This window comes from Oreochromis aureus, linkage group 11 (genome assembly GCF_013358895.1).
Source record: "Oreochromis aureus strain Israel breed Guangdong linkage group 11, ZZ_aureus, whole genome shotgun sequence".
NCBI lineage: Eukaryota > Metazoa > Chordata > Actinopteri > Cichliformes > Cichlidae > Oreochromis > Oreochromis aureus.
Window position 1 is genome coordinate 4,329,848 of NC_052952.1, and position 24,637 is coordinate 4,354,484.

At 40.4% G+C, this 24,637-nt stretch overlaps 1 protein-coding gene across 1 annotated transcript in view; it reads left to right on the plus strand.

The window, feature by feature from the left end:
- pomgnt2 (protein O-linked mannose N-acetylglucosaminyltransferase 2 (beta 1,4-)) overlaps positions 1–10,509 on the plus strand; it is a 36,087-nt gene extending 25,578 nt beyond the window's left edge. The window contains exon 2 of the mRNA XM_031729509.2: positions 7,928–10,509. Within this exon, the coding sequence (XP_031585369.2) occupies positions 8,016–9,824 (1,809 nt within the window). The 5' untranslated portion in view covers positions 7,928–8,015 and the 3' untranslated portion in view covers positions 9,825–10,509. The remainder of the gene's footprint in view (positions 1–7,927) is intronic.
- Positions 10,510–24,637: the final 14,128 nt, after the last annotated feature.

Below are 24,637 nucleotides of genomic sequence, written 5' to 3' on the forward strand. Positions count from 1 at the left end.
TAAATTCTACGTTGTGAAAACCCTAATGGAAAAACGTGTTACGAATCAGGTTATTGAAGGCTTTTCACCTAAAATCGAACAGAAACAATTATGATTAACAAATATAAAATGTATGTTTCGTATAACAAAGTAAGACAATATATGTATGCACTTAAAGTCTTCTTATGATTATGACAGCACTAATATTTCAAACTCTATCAATATCCAGAAAATGCGCAATATAATTTTCAGCAGCAGTATTTGTAGGTTGTCTGATGTAGTGTTTTGCATCTAGCGACTTGGCACCATTTTTTTGTTGCTGATCAATAAAGTTGGTAAAGTAAGGCTGCCGCTATTTCTGTCTAGGTGCTGGTAGGCTTTTCTCAGTTTGAATCTGGGACTTTAAGAGAAACACTTTTTGGACAAAATAAAATGTGCCCTCTGTGTAAATTAACACAGTCTATCAATGCATAAGGACAGGAATGATAAGTTTGCTGCCTAATAACGATAACAATAATGTTATTGTTTTATTATTAGTCATAGGCTATTATTAACTTCTGCAGTGGCCAGGTAAACATTTATGACAACTATTTAATATTTAATTTTTGGTTAAACATGAGCTCTAGTGATCTCTCGAATTTCCTCACAAAAGCTTGTTCAGTCTGTTCATCAAGCAATGTCACTTACACTATATTGCTGCTAAAAGCAGAGGTCAGGACTCTGTGCAGGCCAGCCAAGTTCTTCAATACCAAACTCGCTCATCCATGTCTTTATGGACCTTGGTTTGTGCACTGGTGTGGAATCACATTGAAACAGAAAGTGGCTATCACCAAACAGTTCCCACAAATTTTGGAGCATGAAATTGTCCAAAATGTCTTGGTATACTGAAGCATTAAGAGTTCCTCTCATGGGAACTAAGGGGCTGAGCCCAACTCCTCACAAAATAATGACCCTCCACCAAACTTTACATTTCGCACAATGCAATTAGAGTACTATTCTCCTAGCAACTGCCAAAACCAGACTCATTCATCGGATTGCCAGATGGAGAATTGTGATTCATCACTCCAGAGAACAGATCTACACTGCTCTAAAGTCCAGTGGAGGTGTGGTTTACACCACTGCAACTGATAATGTGCATTGTGCTTGTAAGGCCAGTGCCAGTGCTGGCATGCTCTACCATTCTGCAAATAAGATCAAACTTTTCACTACAGGATACATATTAAGGTTAGGGGCATACTAAAAACTGCTCACATACTATTTAACCATGCTAAATATTATGTTAGTATGGAATTTCAGACACATTGAGGGTGTTGGGTGTCTTAAAGGATAGTTATGGTTGCTTGATGAGCACAATTAGCAAAATTAACCAGTTTACAAATTCATTCATAATTGTGGAAACAAAACATTAGTGTTTCAAAATAATATTACTGGCTCCGTTTCAGCACAGCTGGATGCAAAGAGCAAATTTCCATAGCAAACATTTGTTGGCAGTAGAGCAAAGTAAGCCTCATCACTTGTGTCACTTAGAAGGTGCCTTCTTACAGTAGGGGAGTAATGGCTGGGAGAGGCAAGAGGGGGGGATCTGATCTACTACTGCATCTTAACAATAGTATTACAGTAACTAGGTAAACATGTTCTCTCATGTCCTGCCTTAATCACATTTCTCCAAATATCCGGATTCCTTTTGAGTATATTAATGTAATATGAGAACAGGCTCATCTGAGGAAAGTGACCAAGGCTGAACCTGCAAGAGATAAACATCAGTTACTTAATTTCAGTAGATTCTAAATATTATGATGTGATTATATTGCATTATTGTTTTACACAATTTAATGGCACAAAGAAATGAACATTTTTTATTGTAATCAACCTTACAGTCATGGCTTATTCATACTGGTCAATGTGCAGTAGAAGGTATCATCAAAAAATGTTAAATATTCTTCACTTTTTGTAGATATTTTGTTTTCACATTTTGTTTTGATTCTCATTTTAAATGGCTTAAAGTCATAACGACAGAAGGGTTTTAGAAATGTTTCACATTCTTAGTTCAGTACTTTGGCTGTAATTACAGTTGTGATATCTGAAGGGATTATTTTGTGTGGAATCGTGACAGAAAATTTAATTTATTTGAAATAAATTCTACAAGACATCAAACTGCAAAAAGTGAAGGGACGTTTTAAGAGACAAAATACACAGTCTTCATGTAATGCTAAACTATATTTGCACATCAAGTGACATAAAGTCATTTGACTGAGGCCAGGTAAGCCTTTCAAAGCTACAGCATTCGCTCTTGCTCAGTTCACAATTCCACCATCCCTACAGCTCATCGCTAGGAAGATATTCACTGAATATTTCATATGCTGCTTTCAATTTTAGATTGAAAACATGGTAGGAAAGGATCTCTGAATGAGCAGGGGAAATGTTTAAAACAAGCAAAGTTTCAGTGTCTGTATGATTTGATCCATATTGGGTAACAACTCTTTATTTTGTTTATACCGTAATAAAGGGTATATTATTAAATATTTTTAATTAAACTGCCCTATACGCTGTCCACATGAAGTGGATTCATTTGATATGAATTCTTTTGTAGCTGACTGTAGTCATAGACGCTTAAGTCACTTGAGAAAAGTATAACTTGGGATCTCTAGTAGCTCGGATTTTGTTGAGATTCTGCAGTCCTTTGTCACCACTGCTGTTAAGCCCCTTTTCCATTAGTATCTTGGATCGATTCGCCATGACTCGACCCGTATCGACTGGTTTTCCATTACAATCCGTTACTACTTAACATGCTTGGTTGTCGTCATAGCAATGCGTCCGGGTGTACCGCAACGTAACTAATATGCGACACAAATGCTACAAAAAAGGTGGATGTCGAGCCGACCTACTGCTCGGTCTGTGGCTTTTCGTGAGACTCGAGGAAACACAGAGTCATTTTTTGTAGCCATTTCCCTTGTTGCCAGGTTTTAAAAATGGCGGTTTTAATTTTCATGAACAAGACACTCTCATGACTCATGGAGGGACACTACTCATCCGCCAATCGGTGACATGCAGTCTGACATTTTAGTATCTGCTCAGGTCGCTTGGAACCCCGGGGGAGCAGGTACTAAAATAGTGCCTGGTACATCGTACTATGACCTAATGGAAAACCCTGTAAACCTTAGCAAACTGTGCCGAGTTGAACCAAGTAGGTAGTAATGGAAATAGGGCTTTTGTCTCTTTTTGTCAGTACACACCTTTTAAAAGCCTGAACCCATGTCTATAAGAAGGGGGCCTGCTCGGTCTGTTAAGCTGCGAGTGTCATTTTGCAGGGACAAATTGGGTCCACCTATGTCCTGGGGGGAAATGGTCACAGCAAATCAATGCACTGTGTTTCTGAGTGATTATCCTTATCCTACGATCCATTTCTATTGTGAAGGGAAAGCTGTCTTTCGAGATAACAATGTGCCATCATGCACAGGGCATGGTAAGTCACTTAATGGTTTAAAAAAAACGGATCAATGAAATGCCATATGCTAAGGCTTATAGAGTCACCAGATCTTAATCACTTTAACCACATATGGAAATTTTAGACAAATATTTTGGACAGTACAGTACATCATCTTCATCATCATCATCATCATCATCATCATCATCATCATCATAACGCCAACTCTGACTCCTGGATTGAGAGTAGGAAAGTCAATATGTATATTTGCACACAGAAAAAGAATATGACTCTGTATAACCATTGCTGAGGAGCCAGACCTTAACTCAAATTTGATTATATTTGGTGACTGCTGTGACCTTTTCCTTATTTCAACATTCTTATTCTTGGGCACTATATTGGCTCTCTCCATCACACTGCCAAAGAGTCAGTTTAAATGACTGCAAATACATGTAAGTATACACAGAGACATCAGACTTTGGAAAGCACTTCCATGTTTTGGATTTACTTTAGCTCTGTGATGTGACCAGATCCAGGTAGCAGCTTACAGTTGTTCAGGTCTCTGTTTGCAGCCTGTAATACATAGCGATGCAAATGAGAGTGTTTTGTGCATGCTGTGGTATCTTGTAGTGGCTTTGACATTTTGAAGCCTTTGGTTTCTTGGCTCAATTGCAGGGGGCATTCACATGCATCCCTGTGGGAGCCAGTGTGCAGTCAGAGAGATTAAACAGGACTGCTGGCACTGCAAGCCTTGTCTTGTGCACCCTTGTCCTTGTGGAGCAAAAAGCGCATGCAGGCTGCGTGCCTCACTAGCAGCCTCCTCTTCACACTTCGTTTCACTTTATTTTGACTGCTGCATCAGCTTCTGTATATGGTGCTTTGATTCCCATTCATTGTGCTTCTTCTGTGACATTTTGTCATGGGAAATGGCATTAGGCATTCTTTATTGGCTTATTTTACAGGAAGGAATTTTTTTTTAAGGGAATAAAGACAAATCCTTTTCCTCTGTAGTCTTCATGACCTGCATGTTTCCTCTTTTGAGTTCAGTGTATATATTTGCATATAAAGCAACTGTTTGCAGATGCTGCTTATAAAAACTAACTTTGTTTCCGCCACACATTTTTTCATATATATATGCACAGTATATTACATATCACACTACTGGTCCAAAGTTTTAGAACACCCCAAAACTTTTGACTCATCTTAGTAGCCACCTTTGGCAGCTATAACAGCTGAACTCACCTGTGGCATGCTTTCTACAATTGAAATCAAATATTCTTCACAAAGTTCTTCCCATATCAGCAGAAGTTCCCATAAATGTGTGGCACTTGTAGGTTGCTTTGCTTTCACTCTTCTGTCCAGTTCATCCCAAACCAGCTCGATGGAGTTTAACTCTTGAGACTGTGAACTTTCCATGAACTTTCCCACATTTTGTCACATTACAGCCACAAAAATGAATCAATTTTATTGGAATTCCACGTGAAAGACCAATACAAAGTGGTGTACATGTGAGAAGTGGAACGAAAATCATACATGATTCCAAACATTTTTTACAAATAAATAACTGAAAAGTGGGGTGTGCGTAATTATTCAGCCCCCTGAGTCAAGCCCAGGCAAGCCTCTTTGTCTTATAATGACATCTTAAGCAATGACTTTCTTGCTGCAACTCGTCCTGTCAGACCTGCAGCTTGAAGTCTTCCTCTTCACAGTTGAAAGTGAGGCTTACTTACTACAACCACTATTAAGCTGTGCTTGAACCTGTTGTCCTGTGAGCCGCCTATCACGCCAGCTGTTAGCTCTCAGAAACTTGTCCTCTGATTCAGTTGTGGCTCTGGGTCTGCCAGACCTCTTTCTGTCAGAGTTTGCCCCAGTTTCTGAGTGTCTCTTGATGATGAAGGAAACTGTACTCACTGACACCTTGACTTTCTTTGCAATTTCTCTGTAGGAAAGACCTGCATTTTTAAGTGTTATGATGGTCTGTCTCTCTTCCATTGTTAATTGCCTTTTTCTCGCCATTTTTGTAGTAACACACTACTTTCTGCAGTACAATACTGTTCAACTGATGCTCACGAGGGTATGGTATCACAGTGTGTTCCAACACTGCTTTTATGCAGAGGGTGTTGTAAGTAATCCAGAAAAGTTAGAACAGCTGTAGGAATTAGTAGCACCAGCTTTAAGGCTTGGTCAGCCTTAAAGCTGGTGTTAACAATTTAAACCTCCGCTTTAAATTGTTAACACATTTTGTGTTCCCTGAAAAATGCCTTTTTGTATAACTCTGAAATGTATATTATTTTTTAGTTTTGGTACCCTTTTTTTTAACCTCTGGCAGTTTACCACTTACCTTTGTACCATTTCAAGCTATTCATTGGACTTGAACAACTTGAATTGAAATAACTGGAAAAATTGGGGTGTTCTAAGACTTTTGACCGTTAGTGTATATTGCAGAGTAACATTTTGGGTTTGAAAGACAGCAGCTTGGAAAATAAAGATGAGCTAGTGACATTTTTAAAACCAGAATTGTTGTATGAGAATTATGAAGCTAGCTGAAGAGATAAATGCTATGATCATCAGATTGGTCAAGATACATCCCAGCTAGCGACATACTGTCCTGGTCGTCATCCGGAGAACAAAATAATAAAACGAGATGCTTCAACTTTTAAAAGCTTGGACCAAGAATGCCATATTATGGCAGACTTTACCTAAGACCTAGAGTAGGTCGAGCTGGTGCAACTTTTCTTTATTCTCTGCAGCAGCTGTTCATTGCCGCGTTTTGGACTGCCTGTATTTGTCTATGAAGGTTCTCAGTCATCCAGGTCATCATAGTCTAAGGAGCTTTGAAAGAAAAGCGTTCTTTAAGTTTCCTTGAAGCTGCTTCACCTCTCATCCGAGAAGCTTGAAGAAGCTTGCTAAGAGCAATTGGTGGAGAGTCCCAGATTTTAAGCCCTATGGGAGTGTCCACAAGAGGGTCATGGACCCCCTATTGATCCTCTACCTAATCACACGAGCCAAGGTATGAAAACGGGTGTGGGTCACAATCAGCCAAGGTTTCGGGTGAACCCATTGTGAAGCCTAGCCCAGTCATGAGGGCGTTAAGGCGTCTGGGAAGGGATCTCAAAACTTGATTATCGATGGCAGACAGTTCGTATCGTAAACCATCTGTTCAAAGATGGTCATTCACAGTGGACATAGATGGCTTCTTTCACTTCTCTTTCAAACCATCCGTCTTCTCTGTCCAAAATGTGAACATTGGCATCCTTGAAAGAGTGACCTTTGTCCTTTGGATGCAGATGGACAGCCAAGTCTTGTCCTGTCGAGGTGGTTCTTCTGTGTTGTGCCTTTATGAAGTGGCTGTTTGGTCTCTTCAGTGTAGAGGTCTGAGCATTCCTCGCTACACTGTACAGCATACACTACGCTGTGTGTATTCAGGTTGATCACAAAAAATGACCCTGTTGCCAATAACATATTGTACTTGCATGGATGTCAAAAATAGCCCAGGGAGTCAGGTCAACTCCTGCTGAAGAGAGACAGCATGCAACAAACTCAGGGAGTCCAAGAGGGCAACAACAAGGGAGCAAAAAACAAAAGTGCAAATTTTATATGACATAACAGGAATGAAATGATGCAGTGAACAAGATAAAATAAAGTACTGGAAAGGTGTTAGAGCAGTACGTACATTGCAAGATATAAATGGGTCCTGACCTTGGAAAGAAGATGGTGTCTAAAAAAACAAACATTTCTCTAGGCTAGGTTCATGTCGATGTGTTGTTCATGACACTTTGCTTAATTTGTGTGTGTGCATTCTTAGTTTAGTCTGACCTGATTTAGTTTACCTTCTGTCATAAGGCCTGTTGTAGAGAGGGGACAATTCACTCTCTAAATGGCTTTTTTTATTATTACATACTCCATGGCATACCAAAGTATAAATTTAAATTTAACCTCCTCCACTGGGTACATATATCATTCAAAAATGAGGAATAGCATGTTAAGTAATTGATTATTGTAGAATCTGTTGTTTTAACCAAGCTAGCCCTCAAGTAGGTATTTAGCATGCTAGCTGCCGTGTGTCTGCTGGCAGCTGCTTGCTATTAGCCGCTGGTTTGATTTTGAGTCTCTCAATGACTCACTTGTTCTCTCAGTATGCAGATGAGTAGAGTTGAAAGCAATAGTGTTGTTCCTTTCTCTGTGCCTCCTCGCACTGTAATTTGTCTTGACATATTCAGGGAGGGTGACAGAGGATATAAGGTTAGGAAAATGTCTCATTTGTTCGCTTAGGTAAACAGCCGCTATTCCCAAAGGTGAGAGCTGAGATCTGTTCAGATGAATCACCAGATATTGTGTTGCTTACATGAAAAGCACTGCAGCCTTATAGGTCTGACTATTAATTTGGTTATTATATCAAAGCTGTCCTCTGTGTGCTATATTGTTAATTAGATAATTGCTTGCAGCAACAATGCCTTTTTATTTTTAAATAAATGTTTTTAATGTCTATATTTTAACTTGTGCTCATCTCTTCTTCTCTTTAAGTTTGCTCCTGGCGGCGGATGTCTCGTCGCCTCTGTCTGAGGTTGGAGGCCAGTTGGAGTCAGGAGGTGGGTCCTAAGCAGCAGCAGTGATGCGGGCTTCAGTGGCAGGTTGCAGGATGAGTGTGGGTGCACTTGTTAATGGGCTGCTGGTGTCTGTGGTCGCAGCTCTCCTTTGGAAATATTCCAAGCTGAGCGAGCATGCTGCTCTGTTGGAGGAAGAGCTGCATATGACACAGCAGTCCCAGGAGGTCTCACAGGCCCGTATCGACTACCATGTTGCTCTGCAGGCACTTCAGGAACACGGCACCCGCATGGTCTGCACTGGGAAGATGCACACTGACCGCATCTGCCGCTTTGACTACCTCTGTTACTGCTCTGAGGCAGAGGAGTTTGTGTTCTTCCACTCCAATTCCTCTGTCATGCTGCCTAACCTGGGGTCCAGACGTTTCCAACCTGCCCTGCTGGACTTGTCTTCAGTAGAAGATCACAATACCCAATATTTCAACTTTGTAGAGCTCCCGGCTGCTGCTTTAAAGTTTATGCCCAAGCCTGTGTTTGTACCAGATATAACACTGATCCTGAATCGGTTTAATCCTGATAACCTCATGCATGTATTCCACGACGACCTCCTCCCAGCCTACTATACCATGAAGCAGTATTCAGATTTGGATGACGAGGCTCGTCTTGTGTTCATGGAGGGCTGGGGCGAAGGCCCACACTTTGACCTTTACCGTCTTCTCAGCAGTAAGCAACCGCTTCTCAAAGAACAGCTTAAGAACTTTGGAAAGCTCATGTGCTTTACTAAATCTTATGTTGGCTTGTCCAAAATGACTACCTGGTACCAATATGGGTTTGTCCAACCACAGGGGCCCAAAGCTAACATCTTGGTCTCAGGCAATGAGATCAGGCAGTTTGCCAGAGCTCTGATGGACAAAATGAACATTACAAGGGTAGAGGAGATGGAGAAGGAGGGAGGAAGCGCTGAGGATGAGAAGGAGAAAGAGAAGAAGGATGACTACATTGTCGTTTTCAGTCGGTCAACAACAAGACTGATACTGAATGAAGCAGAGCTAATCATGGCGCTGGCCCAAGAGTTTCAGATGAGAGTGGTCACAGTGTCCTTGGAAGAGCAGTCTTTTCCCAGTATTGTAGAGGTCATCAGCGGCGCTTCCATGTTGGTCAGCATGCATGGAGCTCAGCTTATTACCTCACTCTTCCTCCCTAGAGGTGCTGCTGTGGTGGAGCTGTTCCCTTTTGCTGTGAACCCAGAGCAGTATACACCATATAAAACTCTTGCCTCCCTTCCAGGCATGGACCTTCACTACATCTCCTGGAGGAACACTAAGGAGGAGAATACTGTCACCCACCCAGACAGATCCTGGGAACAAGGAGGCATTGCTCACTTGGACAAAGAGGAGCAGGATCGGATCCAGGCAAGCAAGGAAGTCCCCAGGCACCTTTGCTGCCGCAACCCAGAGTGGCTCTTCCGGATCTATCAGGACACTTTAGTGGACATCCCGTCCTTCCTGGAAGTCCTCAAAGAAGGCATGAAGACCAAGCCCAGCTTAAAAAAGGCCAAGGTGGCCAGCATGGTCCATCCGGGCCGGGTCAGAGAACCTAAATGTCAAACTTCAGTACAAACCACTAATGAGGCTAAACTCACAGTCTCTTGGCAGATCCCATGGAATTTGAAATTCCTAAAAGTGAGAGAGGTGAAGTACGAGGTGTGGATCCAGGAGCAGGGAGAGAACACCTACATGCCTTATATCCTTCCCCAGCAGAACTACACGTTTTCAGAAAACATTAAGCCCTTCACCACTTACCTGGTGTGGGTTAGGTGCATCTTCAACAAGAATCTCTTAGGCCCCTTTGCCGATGTTCTTACATGCAGGACCTAGTGTGAGCACGAGGCCTGCTTATTTGTTTGTGCAGTTTCATACAATGGTGAAGTCACTGTTTCAGTCAATCACTTTGGAAAAGGGGGACTCTGTTGGATTATAGTCTGTAAAGTGGCTGTTGCATGGTGCTGTTTCCATGCTCAGCCTGGGATGAACTGCAGAAGACTTGAACCAGGGTCAGAAACGGTCAATAATGAATGAAAAGTTCATCGCTTTTATTTAGAAAGAAAGTGCAAAACTATGTCTCTTCTAATAAAACTAGAATTCAGATCAGAAGATTTATTTGTGAAAAATAATATATAAAATGTTTTATGTGTTAGTCAAAACACTGGTTCTTTACCTTTTACAGTATGCAATGTAGTTTCTCTGTAAGGAACAAAAGACATTTTAGAATACGATTTTTAAAAAAATGTTTTTTGACTTGTCTATTGGTGTGTGTGTGTGTGTGTGTGTGTGTGTGTGTGTGTGTGTGTGTGTGTGTTTTCAGGGTGTCCGTTTGGGGGAAAAAAAATATTCAGGCCTGATATTTAAGATTATATAATTTAATTGCACAGAAATTTTGATTCTACTCGTTTTTTACATAGTTTTAAATGTAAAGTAGAGCTGGGCGATATAAGATTTTTTCATATCACGATATGTTTTTTTCATTTCAGGCGATAACGATATATATCACGATATAAGCCAAATAACTATATTTGTAAGATTTAAATGTGCCGTTGCTCACAAGTAAAATATGAAATAATTAGCAGCTTGTTTTGATTTAAATATTTATTTCCCATAATAAGTTCAACAGGGTAGATGTACTTAAGGAACATGAGACTTCAGTTTCAGATAAATAAAGGCAAATATTGCAAACTACACAAAAGGCAGCCGCTAAAGCGTTTAAGTTTCAAAATAGAACAAACAAAACAGACCACTAAATTGTCAATTCCACTTAGAAACAAAATATAATTCTAAAAATAAATCTTAGTTCGTTTTACAGAAGAACAGACAAAATTGACTAACTTTTGTCAATATCAAATAAACTGAGAAACTAAAAGGAAATTCTCAATCTCTCCTTGTTGTATAGCTAACCTTTTAAACAGTTTTAACAGTTACTTTAGTCTGACAAAAGCCGAATGACGAATTAGCACTTTCAGTCAGAGATTGAGCATGCACCGCTTTATTGTATTTCCAGACTTGCTTTCGCACAATTTACAGTGCATGCGCTACTCTGTTTTTTGTCAGACTTGAAATAGCGAAATACCTTCACACTCACGGAACTTCTGTGGCCCTTCCGTTCGACAAGCTCTCCGGCATTGGAACCATCATCGGTTTTTTTTTCGTAACCTTCGCCACGCTCTCGGTTGATTTTTCTCTAGTCGGCAAACTCATTTCCTTCATTACCCGGGCTGCACGGCTGCAAAAACAAATACACATGTGCGCCTTGGCACTTGTGCTGTACGTAACAAGTACAGCACGGCTGTGATTGGTTCAGCTCTGCGCTACTTAATTTGGATTGGCTGTTCTTTTTTTTTTTTTTTTTTAAGAGGACAAAAGAGATGAGGCCTATCGCAATAGTTAAATTTTTCTATCGAGAAAAAGTTATTTCGCAATACATATCGTTATCGTTCTATCGCCCAGCTCTAATGTAAAGTAATAAAGATAATGTAATACATATTTGTCAGTAAGATGTAGTCTTACTGACAAATAAATCAATTGTTTGACACATTTTTTACAATTACATTTATTGCTTTATGTTAAGACTATGCAATCTAAATGGAATTAAAATTGATATGCAGTTAAAATACATATTACTTCTAGTACCAGGCCTAACTTTTTATGTGTGGCGTCTTTTGCCTCATAATTGTTAAATTCCATACACAGTCATTTACAGGATCTAGTCAAAACCAAAGCAACCTTTTTCACATGGTTTCAGCTACTCATCATTCATTTCAGCTGCCTCAAATCATAGAGCTCTTTTCTAATATTTGCTAAGTTTAACACTGCTTCCGAAAATGTCATGAAGGACTTACAGATAATGCAACAGTTTCATAATGCAGCAGTAATCAGTGTCTTGGATATTCACAGTTCAGTCATTTCAGAACATATCGTAGAGTTTAATATCTTTAGATTAGTTCCTTTTATGTAATATTTATAGCTCCACGCTGCCCGGTAACAAATCACTCTCTGTTTTCCTGCTTAAATAAATTCCTGCATAAATAATTAATTTTTCTCTAATTGGCACTAATTACAACTGTAATATTATCATTTTCTCGACTGTATATCTGTTACACCAGGTTGTAATTAGGGTTAAGCATTTTCCCTGCTGTATCCAGCAGTTTGCTGCTGGACAGTTGGATTTCACTGCCTTGTGTAAAAAGCATTTTCCTTGAGCTAACAAGGTATTTTTGCAGCTTAGTTTTTCACAGCCTTGTGTGAACCTCTGTTAATTAGGATAAAATTCCCAGTTATGTGTCTTTTAACTTACATTCCTCTAAGGTTTTCTGGCTGGTATAAGGAAGTCTAATATTGAATTTTAGCTGGAAACAGCTGCCTGTTAAACATGTTTTAGTGTAGTCTGCAAATGAAAGACTGCATGTGGGTAGCTCCAGTGCACAAATGTACTGATAAATCTTGAATTGGAGGTGAAACTATGTCATAGTAGGAATGTAGCAAGAGATGTTTTATGGAATGGCAAAACAATGCCATCAGAATAATGACTTATATTGTTGAGATTGCACCATTTTCCTTACTGTACACTTACCCTGCAATGTTGTGGCTGCTGCTCCTTTTTGCTTTTATTTTCATATCTTACGTTTTCCTCCACTTTTCATTTGCAGTTGTTTCTCACTGCATGTTCAAAAGACTATTTTAAGCAACTGTTGTGTGTCCAGGATGTGATTGATTAGATATGTATGTGTTAGTGTTGTTGATTAGATTTCTGTGTATCTCTGTATGTGCTGAGTAAAACACAAGTCTCTGTTTTCTATTAGCAAATAGGTTTTTTTTTCAGTGAGTGTGGTTGAATAAAGAAGGTTATTTCTTACCTTTCTTGTCTGTGATATCTGTCATAGCTCCATGATATATCAGTCAGGTAATATTATAAGCTGACACAGAACTAGATGTGCTGGTGTATGGTAATTGTTTTTTCAGTGATAAACATGTATATTTATTTTTACAGGACGTACTGAGTCAATAAGTAGTGTCATCATAGTGTTTGCCAATGAGAGATGCTCGTTCCCCTTTGTGCTTGAAAGCTGCATTCACACTGGAGGTGTCTGTCCCACTGACTTTGTGCTGGGAGCAGTTATTTTGTCCATAAGTCACTGAATGTGATTCATTTTCTATGGTCCCTGGTTACCATGTCGCTGCAAACTGCTTCCATTGTGGACACAACTTTACTCTTAATGCCCTCTGCCTCACACGTATCAGAGCAGCATCACAGATGAACACAGCTGATGACAGTAGAGAGTCGAGTGGTGTCTTCATGTTAAGGTTCATGTTTTTTTTTTTTTTTTAAGAAAAATGAAATTACAGCAAACAATTTTTTTCCTTGTCAGTATTATGACATACTTAACACATGCATACCTAATATTGGTTGATGTATCGATATTAGAATAATAATTTTAAAAAATCCCCTGGCACCAATTTTCAATTATAATAGTTGACTCTTAACCCAGATTTATATAAAAAGTAACCAAAAATAGATTGTTAGTTTAGTTTACTTGAAAAAGTATCTCTTCTTCAAGTGCTCAAATGTCTCAAAGCCAATAAAGTTGCTAGCCAGTAGCTGATGTTTTCCACTTCAGAGGTGTTACTTGCTAATTTACTGACTAATCTAATAACTAATAACATTTAGGTAATGTAGCATCAGTATCATTGCTGAGATGCAACTCTCAAGTAAAAATCAGTGAATAAAAGCCATCCAAATCAAAGCTGCTGTGGTGGAGCCACCCAAATATTCACTCAGTCAATGGCAACTTGACTGGTGGACAGGAAGCTTCACTTTATTGTTTTTTAGTTTGTTTTTTTTTACAGTCAAATGTGGATCCAGGCAGTGTAGGAACACAGTGGGCCCTTCTTCCCTTTTCCCTTATTGATACCTTCCAGCAGGATATGATCAATAATGGATAATAATCAAGAATAATTTATGGAGATTGATCTTTTTCTTCCTCCCCACACAGGTCAGGAGTCACATCAGCTGTCAGTGATTCAGTGTGTTGCTCAAGGACACTTGAGCGATGCAGATGCTTGCTCAAGTGGGATTTTAGCTTTAGCCCATTAGAGGGAAGCAAATGAATTGGCCCCAGGTTCATAAGATAAGAGTACAGGGGAGAATCAGGCATCTACAGTGCGAGTTAAACCTTTTCAATTACCACCATCATTTAATAATTAATTTCACTGAACCACTTATTCTTGTCAGGGTTACTGTGGCCTGGAGCCAGTCACAGCATGCTCCTGGAAGAAAGAAGGAAGAGTTCAGCACTGCTTGCCAGTACTTTTTATGAATCTAGCCACAGTCTAACCTGTTCATTTTATCTGAATGGACAGTGGGTAAAAACAAAAGCTATCAAACATAGTTTGATTGCACTTGAAGCCTTGGTCCTAACGCTGCTAAGTCACTTTGTATTCACACTGCTGGACTTCCAGCTACTAGAATAAAGATTTCAAAGATGAACAAAGTGATGTTTCTGCTGTCACGTTAAAGACAGAGCACAGAACAGCAAAACACATACACTGACTGAAGTTATATTTATTTTTCAGGTTAACGTGCTTGTGATGATCATGATTCACAAGTATACACACAATTTAAGTTTTGGCATCTTAACCAAGAACTAGCATTAGCCCACTTTGCATCGTGACCCATAACAGCAAGAAAAAGCTTTTCCAAAAATATGCAAATTTGACAAACCTAAGGTGTGTGAAATACAACCATCTCTGAAATTTGGCACACTTTACTGTGCCTCAGGTTTGGCTCTGTTAGACCTTTTAGTTACTGGCTGGCATGGTGCTGCAGTTTTTCAAATGGTAATGAAATGCTAATTGTCTTGGATAGTGGTAGGTTTAAGCTTTTCACAGTGTTATGGATACAGTAAAAGCTCACCCATTAATTTGCTTACCTTTTTGTTAGCAAAATGGTTACTTTTGTAAAACTGTGGACATATGAGTATTGAAAGTGAAAAATTACCTAGAATCTCTCTGAATATTAAGAAAGGCAGCTGCACAAAAATGAACTAAGAGGACAAGGTGTGCATAGTTAGAGAGCAGGTTTCAGTTTCCCTGCAGTCTGCTGCAATGTTGTTACACAAAGGCCCTGACTGCAGGTGCACAAAAAGCAGAAATTCTGATATTGAAATGGAGAAAATATCTTCTTTCTGAGAACACAAGCTAATGACTGGTGTCTTAAAAATTGTTAAATTACCATATTTCTTATCCAGTAGTCAATAGACTAGAGGCAAGTTAGAAATTGTTAAAGTTGTATATACTGAGAGTACATCTCCTGCTCTGTACTCACTGATAAATTATGCATTAACTATCAAGCAGGGCTTCACAGGCTCTAATGTATGCGCAGCTCTGAGAAGCTGATCGCATGCCTATTTTTGCAGCATATACAACAAAGGCAGGTGTTGTACCACTGTATGTTTTCCAGTGGACATAATGAAGTGTGTCCAGGGGCTCTGTAATGTGTTATGTAGTTTTTAAGTGGATTATCTAACGGACAAATCAATTTTGACTGGTCAGCCTTGACAGGCTAATTCATCTCTTTTTTTTGTAATAAAGGTTAATTAGACTGACTTCTTTTAGAAACAATTTCAGATTTTATTTTTCTCATGTGTTTGTTCCTAACTTAAATAATACATGGCATATACCATTTACTATAATGTTCCGGTCACCATATTGTCAGAAGGTATGTTGCCCAGAAGACATGATTTTAGCTGAAAAAGCCTGCAGTACAATGACCTATTATCTCTCAAGAACAACGAGCCAGTTTTCCTGGTCAGAGCTCAGATTCTGCCCAGCTCCTCTCTTCAGTTCCCGTAGTGCTTTGTGCTCCCAGGGCTATTTTCTGCTAGCTTAACCGCAGAGACAAGATGGCACCTGACAGGTGCAGATGGGCAAGTGTCCAGATTAAGTGACAGTGGCCCTTCCTGGAGTGGAAGAAGAGGGAGCCCACCACAGCAGAGAAAGATGGACTACACGTGTGTGATACAAAGCTTCACTGAGACTTAGCAAACTAATAATGCATGAATATTTTTTTATATATTAAATGAGAAAATGACTGAATTTGTACTTGTTACACCTTTTCATAGTATTTTATCTGAGAGTAGACTGCGTGAATGTAACTCCAAACAGGTATATATATATATACCTGGTATATACACTCACTATGTGCTAATAGACCTCTCTGCATCGAATCATATCTGTTATTAATCTCTGTCTCTCTTCCACAGCATGTCTTTCATCCTGTTTTCCTTCTTTCACCCCAACCGTCGCAGCAGATGGCCGCCTCCCTGAGCCTGGTTCTGCCGGAGGTTTCTTCCTGTTAAAGGGAGTTTTTCCTTCCCACTGTCGCCAAAGTGCTTGCTCATAGGGGTCATATGATTGTTGGGTTTTCTCTGTATTTATTATTGTGCTATCTACTGTACAATATAAAGCGCCTTTGAGGCGACTTTTGTTGTGATTTACGCTATATAAATAAAATTGAATTGAATTGAATTGAATATATAACAGGTATATATATATATATATATATATATATATATATATGTATGTATATATATGTATGTATATATATATGTATATATATATATATATGTATATTGTCGGGAGTGCTGGAATGTTATGCTGCTATTATTTGCTGCTATTAGTATAATCATCATTACCATTTCATTATTAATAGTGATGTTGCATTCAGATGCATTCAGATGTTCAAATATATTGGTATCATACCAGTCTTTATTACAGGAGCAGTTATAACCACTTTAAGCTGTTGAGTTGAATTTATAATCTTAAATGTTTGTATGCAGACTGCATGGTGAAAGAAAAGGCCCCACGTAGAGTAACTCCAAAATGAGACAGGAAGTTATAGGCTTTTGAAGTTGCAGGCTTTGCAAAAGTGAAACCGAAAGCAGAGTCTGAGTGTAAGCCAAGAGCAGGGTGTTTTATTATGCATTTATCTTTGACTAAGCTTTGATTATGCTTTAAGTAGTTGTATTAGATTGAAACATTTGTTTTATATATTTTATATATCAGTCAAGATTATTGCACACATACACACACATAGTTTCAGTTGTGCTGGCCTTCTGTCTAGTGGAAAGGTTACGAGGTTTAGCCGATGAAGTGAAGGGTGAAACAAAGGGCAGCAGAAGCTGACACATACACATACATATAAGTAGACTCATTTAGTAGGTAAGAAGTTAAGATGTGTTTTGCTTGCGACTGCAAAGTTGGGGTGCGTACGTGTTAGTCTGTTCCAGGAAGTACACCAGATGTCCCAGAGATAAGCGACAGCGGAGGCGAGCGTCCGAGGATGGAGACAGGAAGCACCTGGGGTCGAGCCGAAGACGATGACTGTGTTCAAAGTAGTTAACTGAACGTTTGTGGTTTTGCATTGACGTATGCTGTATTGTGTCTGAGAGGGGGGGGGGAGCAGTATCACTCCCAACCCTATAAAACCTTTGCCTGACTATTGTAAGATAGTTCAATACTGATTGGGCTGTTGAACTCACACATGTGTTCATTAAAATGTCGTCTAATTGCACACGGCTGGATCTGTGGTTATTTTTGGATTCCCCCTCAACATTTTTGAACCTTAACATTTGGGGGCTCGTCCGGGAGGTAACATAGGATTAATAACAGTTCTGTTTAAGTTTATTTTTGTCATGACACAGACTGGATCATAAAGGGGGAGTTGAATATGAAATGTAAGGTACAGGTTTTGTTTCCAGGAAATTCCAAGGATCCAGACTTCAAAGGGAGCAGGAGTTCAAGAAGATTTGACATGATGATTAAATTGATCTTATTCCTTAAACACAGGTTTTAGGGCCGGAGCGAAATACCGGAGAGGAGGATGGCTGAAGTGTTTGGAGAAATGAAATGACTAACCTTTTTTCCTTTTAATTTGTTAAGCTTGGGTGAAGCATTTTGAGTTTTTTGCCACATGAGATGTGTCAAAAAAGAGAGGGGTTTAAGATTTAATTTGTTTAATTTGAAATGGGTTTAGGATGATTTTAGTGGGGTTTTTTGTGATACTTTAGATATGGTAAAACTGAGGCAGGAATTGTTATGTTCATGTTTAAGTTAAAGGAGGAAAATGAACTGAATTCGGTTTGGAAGATAAAATGCTGTGTTAATAAGAAGTTGTACACCAAACTTAGAGGGAAACTGTGGGATTAATAATAATGGGGAAGATTAGTGAAGATTTTAGGAGTAGAAAATGTGGGATTTCTTTTGACTTTTAGAATAAGTTGTTATAATGTAGGCTTTAGAAACAGATATTAAATAGATTTATTTCTGGGGTAGAGGAGAGCTTTTTATGAGGATGTTAAAAGTGTCACTGACCCGAATGAATAGTATTGAAGATTACATACACAGGAATGATTTCATACACATTGCATTTTGTGCTTATTAAAGAAATGTTGCTCAAGTCAATAACGGAAGGTCAGAAGCTTTGTTCGGCGTGAGGTCCGAGCAATTTATTGTACAAGATGACAGAGCATTGAAGGCTGCACACGCTTACAGACATATGGAGTTCATCAACACACATGACAGTATTGATTTGAGGCCGAAGGCCTGAAATCCATTTAGCATTTAACTGAATAGGAGTTGGCGTGTAACTAAACTGTGTGACATGTAAAATATTGAGATAACACATGCAGCTCTAAATTAGTCTTATGATATAAAATGCAGTTATAGAATAACAAATGCTTGTTGAAGTGACCAAGTTTTTGTTTAAAACAGAAGCAAAGGGAGAAGCTTATATATTTTGGTTAAGTCTCATAAAGTATAAATTAGAGTGTATCATTACATTAAGAGCAGCAAAAATGAAATAAAATGTTATACCAAGAACAGGTTATAACACAGGAAATGGGAGTTCTATATATATATATATATATATATATATATATATATATATATAAACACCCAGCACGCCTCACGGGCGGTTTTTTTATCCTTCAAGCTGGGTCCTCTACCAGAGGCCTGGGAGCTTGAGGGTCCTCTTGCAGTATCTTAGCTGTTCCCAGGACTGCGCTCTTCTGGACAGAGATCTCCGATGTTGTTCCCGGGATCTGCTGGAGCCACTCGCCTAGCTTGGGAGTCACCGCACCTAGTGCTCCGATTACCACGGGGACCACCGTTACCTTCACCCTCCACATCCTCTCGAGCTCTTCTCTGAGCCCTTGGTATTTCTCCAGCTTCTCGTGTTCCTTCTTCCTGATATTGCTGTCATTCGAACCGCTACATCGATCACTACGGCCGTCTTCTCCTGTTTGTCTACCACCACTATGTCCGGTTGGTTAGCCACCACCATTTTGTCCGTCTGTATCTGGAAGTCCCACAGGATCTTAGCTCGGTCATTCTCCATCACCCTTGGGGGCATCTCCCATTTTGACCTCGGGACTTCCAGGTTATACTCGGCACAGATGTTCCTGTACACTATGCCGGCCACTTGGTTATGGCGTTCCATGTATGCCTTGCCTGCTAGCATCTTGCACCCTGCTGTTATGTGCTGGATTGTCTCAGGGGCATCTTTACACAGCCTGCACCTGGGGTCTTGCCTGGTGTGATAGACCCCAGCCTCTATGGATCTTGTACTCAGAGCTTGTTCTTGTGCTGCCATGATTAGTGCCTCTGTGCTGTCTTTCAGTCCAGCTTTGTCCATATATATATATATATATATATATATATATATATATATATATATATATATATATATATATATATATATATATATATATATATGGCTGTGCTATGTATGACAGCACAGAGGCACTAATCATGGCAGCACAGGAACAAGCTCTGAGCACAAGATCCATAGAGGCTGGGGTCTATCACACCAGGCAAGGCCCCAGAGACAATCCAGCACATAAAAGCATTGTGCAAGATGCTAGCAGGCAAGGCATACATGGAACGCCATAACCAAGTGGCCGGCATAGTGTACAGGAACATCTGTGTCGAGTATAACCTGGAAGTCCCGAGGTCAAAATGGGAGACGCCCCCTAGGATGGCGGAGAATGACCGAGCTAAGATCCTGTAGGACTTTCAGATACAGACGGACAAAATGGTGGTGGCTAACCAACCGGACATAGTGGTGGTAGACAAACAGAAGAACACAGCCGTAGTGATCGATGTAGGGGTCCCGAATGACAGCAACATCAGGAAGAAGGAACACGAGAAGGATGTGGAAGGTGAAGGTAACGGTGGTCCCAGTGGTAATCCCAGTGGAGCACTAGGTGCAGTGACTTCCAAACTAGGCGAGTGGCTCCAGCAGATCCCAGGAACAACATCGGAGACCTCTGTCCAGAAGAGCGCAGTCCTGGGAACAGCTAAGATACTGCGCAGGACCCTCAAGCTCCCAGGCCTCTGGTAGAGGCATGAGCTTGAAGAATAGACCGCCCGCAGGGGCGAGTGGGGAATTTTTATATAGTGTACTGTCTGTACTTAGCTGATTTGAATTCATATCTATAGATCCCTGATTAAGTCTGAAATGTGCTGCAATGTTACATGTGGTTTCCTTTCACATACTTTCAAATATTCAAATTAATGATCTTGCTTAGTAAATTAATCTTTACATTTATTACATTCATTGCATTTAAATATTTGATTAACATTGTAATCGTAATTATTTGATTGGTTTTTACCCAAGTACCTCCTAGGTGAGGGGTTCTGGGCATGCTTCACCTGGAGGAGGTCTGGAGCAGACCCAGGACATGCAGGGTCTCCCAGCTAGCTTGGGAACGCCTTGGTGTTCCCCCAGAAGACTCGGAGGACGTGACTGCGTAGAGGGAGGTCTGGGCATCTCTCCTGGACATGGATGAATGGATGGATGGGTTTTTAACCACTGCAAAACATGAAGTCCTCTCAGTCAAAGGTTGCAGTGAAAGTTATTGCTACTACCTTTTGCAATAATGGACAACATTATCTGGTGTTAGTCACCTGACTATGCTAGGTGAAGCTGTTGGTGATTATTGTTCAGACTTCAGCTGTATTTCTATGCTAAATATCGCCTTGACAACATGCCCAGGTGTTTCCATTTGTTTCAATAATATGCTTAGCAAGCTCAGCAATCACTGGACACAGTCAATCACTACAGCACAGCCAAAATCCCAAGCTAACTGAAGCACAGACACAGCTACAGCCAGTGACGACCAATGACTGTACAGTCATTGGTGAAACTATGTCAAAGGCGGAGCACAGCTTAAGGTACACTTTTTACTGTAATAAAATTTAATAAAACCACTCTGTGGCTCAGAAGGAAATTTGATTTCTGAAGCAAAGCAAGTTTAATTTAAAAGAGAAAAATCAATTCTGAATTGTAGGATGTTGGAAAATGGCCAGATCAAGACAATGATATTTATGAGCGTTAATAATTGAGTTACACTAAATTTTAAGAGCAAAAAGGTGGTGAAATTCAAAGGTCTTGACCCACCCCTAATTTGTTTTGCTTCCAAAGCGACAGACTTTGTTTAATTTTTAAAGTGCTCTTGCTCTTGACATTGACTGCTTCTTCACTCATTTTCAAACCAGCCCTTGTACCTGACCATTTTCAGAATAATGTCTTTTTTAAGCCGCTTAACACTGACCAATGAATTCAAGCAATAACAGAACACTTAACTCAAGGGATGAACCAGTGTTGTGTGTATGTAACCCTGGAGAGTTACTAAGGGTTTTAGTGTGTAATGAGTGATGTTAGTATGTTGAGTTCACTGTTAGGTTTTATTAAGTTAAATTATTTTGTTGAGAATTAATAAAATAGAAGATGTCTATGATGTCTGATGGTCCTTAAAATATACAGGGGGGAAGTACCGCCTCTTTGCGTTCACTGCGAAGCAGCTACGGATTAAAGGAAAAAGGGAGAGGAAGAAAAGTCCGTTTTTTCCAAGTGGAAAGCGTGGTTGGTTTTCTTCAGTCAGATTTTATAGTGGAAATAAACTATCTGGAAACTGTTGTTAACCGGAAAGGAATTTGTTATTGCTCAGATTCTTCTGGGTGAGTTAATTTGTTGTGAACAAGAATATTGTGGCCACGCCCGTGGTACTGCTTTCAGTGTGGAGAGGATGGCCATGTAGCCCTGAGATGCAGTAATGAGGCCAACCCCATGCTAGTAGCAGCAAAAAGGAAGTAATTTCAAAGAAAACGGCAGGAGTGCGAGACACAGAATGGCTCTCTGGACCCACACCATTTAAACTGACAGCAACTCCTGTTGTGGGACAGACAGGAGTTAAGTCTAACACTAGTCCCTCTACCTCCAAGCAAAAAGGCAAAAGGTCAGCCATGTGGGCTGCCACAGAGGTTAGTTGGAAGCAAATGCACTGCTGAAGTGTGTGTTGGAGAGAAAAGAGTAAACTGTCTTTTAGACTGTGGATCTCAAGTTACAACGATCCCATTGTCCTTCTATGAGAGCAACCTGAAGGACCAAGAAATTAAATGATTAGATGATTTGTTGGAGATTCCTACCTTGGCCCTTGTGGTTCCAAACATGAGAGAAAATGCCCATGAGCAAATCCTCATGGGCACCAACACAGTAGTAGTTGTACTCAAGTGTTGTTGCTCACATTAATGAATTTGGCCTACCTATCCAGTATGGCTACTGAGCAGTCCTCAAAGCCTTGGAGCTTAGGCACAGACAGCAACCAAATGGCAAGCTGGGCCAAGTAAAACTGTCTGGGGGGAAGTCGGAGACGATTCCTGCTGGACAGACTGTTGCCTTAGAAAGGGTAGCCCTTGGTGGGAGCTCCTTTAATGAAAAGTGGGCCTTGGTAGAGCAACCAACAATGCCCTCCATGCCTGGTGGCCTGCTGGTAGCGAATTGTTTAGTCACATTGCCTAAGAAAAGGGCAAGCACATTGGCTGTGATAGTCAAAAATGAAACCGCCCATGATGTAACGATCCCACCAAAAACAGTGATCGTTGAACTCGGTGCTGTTCAACAAACAGTAACACATAAGTCTGACACAAATGTACCTGACAAAGACGAGAACAATTCCAGTCCAGATTTACAGTTTGACTTTGGAGATTCTCCTTTGTCAGCTGACTGGAAGGAAACAGTAACACAAACATTGAAGTCAATGCCAGAAGTGTTTGCTCATCATGACCTCGACTTTGGTCTTGTAGGTCAGGTCAAGCATCACATCAGACTTCACGACCAGACTCCTTTTAAGCAGAGAGCCCGGCCAATACACCCACAGGATGTTGATACCGTGAGAAAGCATTTAAAGGAGCTGTTGGATGCAGGCGTGAGTCGCGAATTTGAGCCTCCTTTTTTGGTGGTCTGGAAGCGTGATGACTCCATCCGTCTCTGCATCGATTACCGCAAATTGAACTCACAGCAATCAAGGACACCTCCAATCTTGAAGAGGCTTTTTCAGCTCTCACAGGCTCAAAGTGGTTTTCGGTTTTAGATTTGAAATCCGGCTGCTACCAAATTGAAATGGATGAGGCCGATAAGGAGAAGACAGCGTTCGTGTGTCCCTTGGGATTCTATTAATTTAATAGAATGCCGCAAGGAGTCACAAATGCCCCCAGCACTTTCCAGTGCTGCATGGAGCGTTGCATGGGTGACCTGAACCTGAAAGAGGTGTTAGTTTTTATTGATGACCTTATCATTTTTTCAGACACAGTTGAAGAGCACGAGAGGCGCCTTCTGCATGTTCTGAATCGCCTGAAGGAATATGGTCTCAAACTTTCACCAGAGAAGTGTAAGTTCTTTCAGTCTTCTGTCCAATATATAGGCCATATTGTTTCCCAGAATGGAGTTGAAACCGACCCAGAGAAAACCAGTGCCCTGAAAACCTGGCCAAAGCCATCTAACCTAAAAGAACTGAGGTCCTTCCTTGGGTTCAGCGGTTACTATTGCAGGTTCATTCAGGATTTCTCCAGAATTGTGAAGCTGCTGAATGAGCTAACAGCCGGATATCCTCCAACCTGCAAGAAAAAGGAAAGAAAGGCCAATGTCCAGTACCGCAATCCTAAAGAACCATTTGGTGAGCGCTGGACTGCTTCTTGTCAACAAGCTTTTGACACCATAATCAAGAGATTCACTTCAGCACCTGTTCTGGGTTTTGCTAATCCTGAACTCCCCTACCTGCTCCACACAGATGAGACTGGGTTAGATGCAGCCTTATACCAAGAGCAAGATGGTGAACTGAAGGCTATAGCATTTGCAGGCAGGGTTGTCTAGAAGTGAAGCTAAGTATCCAGCACATAAGTTGGAGTTCCTAGCCCTTAAGTGGGCTGTCACAGAAAAGTTTAGTGACTACCTTTATGGGGCTAGTTTCACTGTGGTCACTGATAGCAACCCCCTTACATACATTCTAACCTCTGCCAAGCTTGATGCAACAAGTTATAGATGGCTGTCTGCTCTCTCTACCTACTCATTCAAGCTGCAGTATAGGGCTGGAAAACAGAATGTGGACGCAGATGCGTTATCATGAAGGCCTCATGGTGGACTCATAGATGATCATATCTCAGTGAAAGAGAAGGAAAGGATCTGTAAGTTCACTGCCAACCACCTCTCAGAAACGGAAACCTTAGAGGTCATTCAGCCGGAGGTGATCAAAGCTATCTGTGAGCGGCATGACATTTACTTTGGTGGTGAAGGTTCTGAGTGC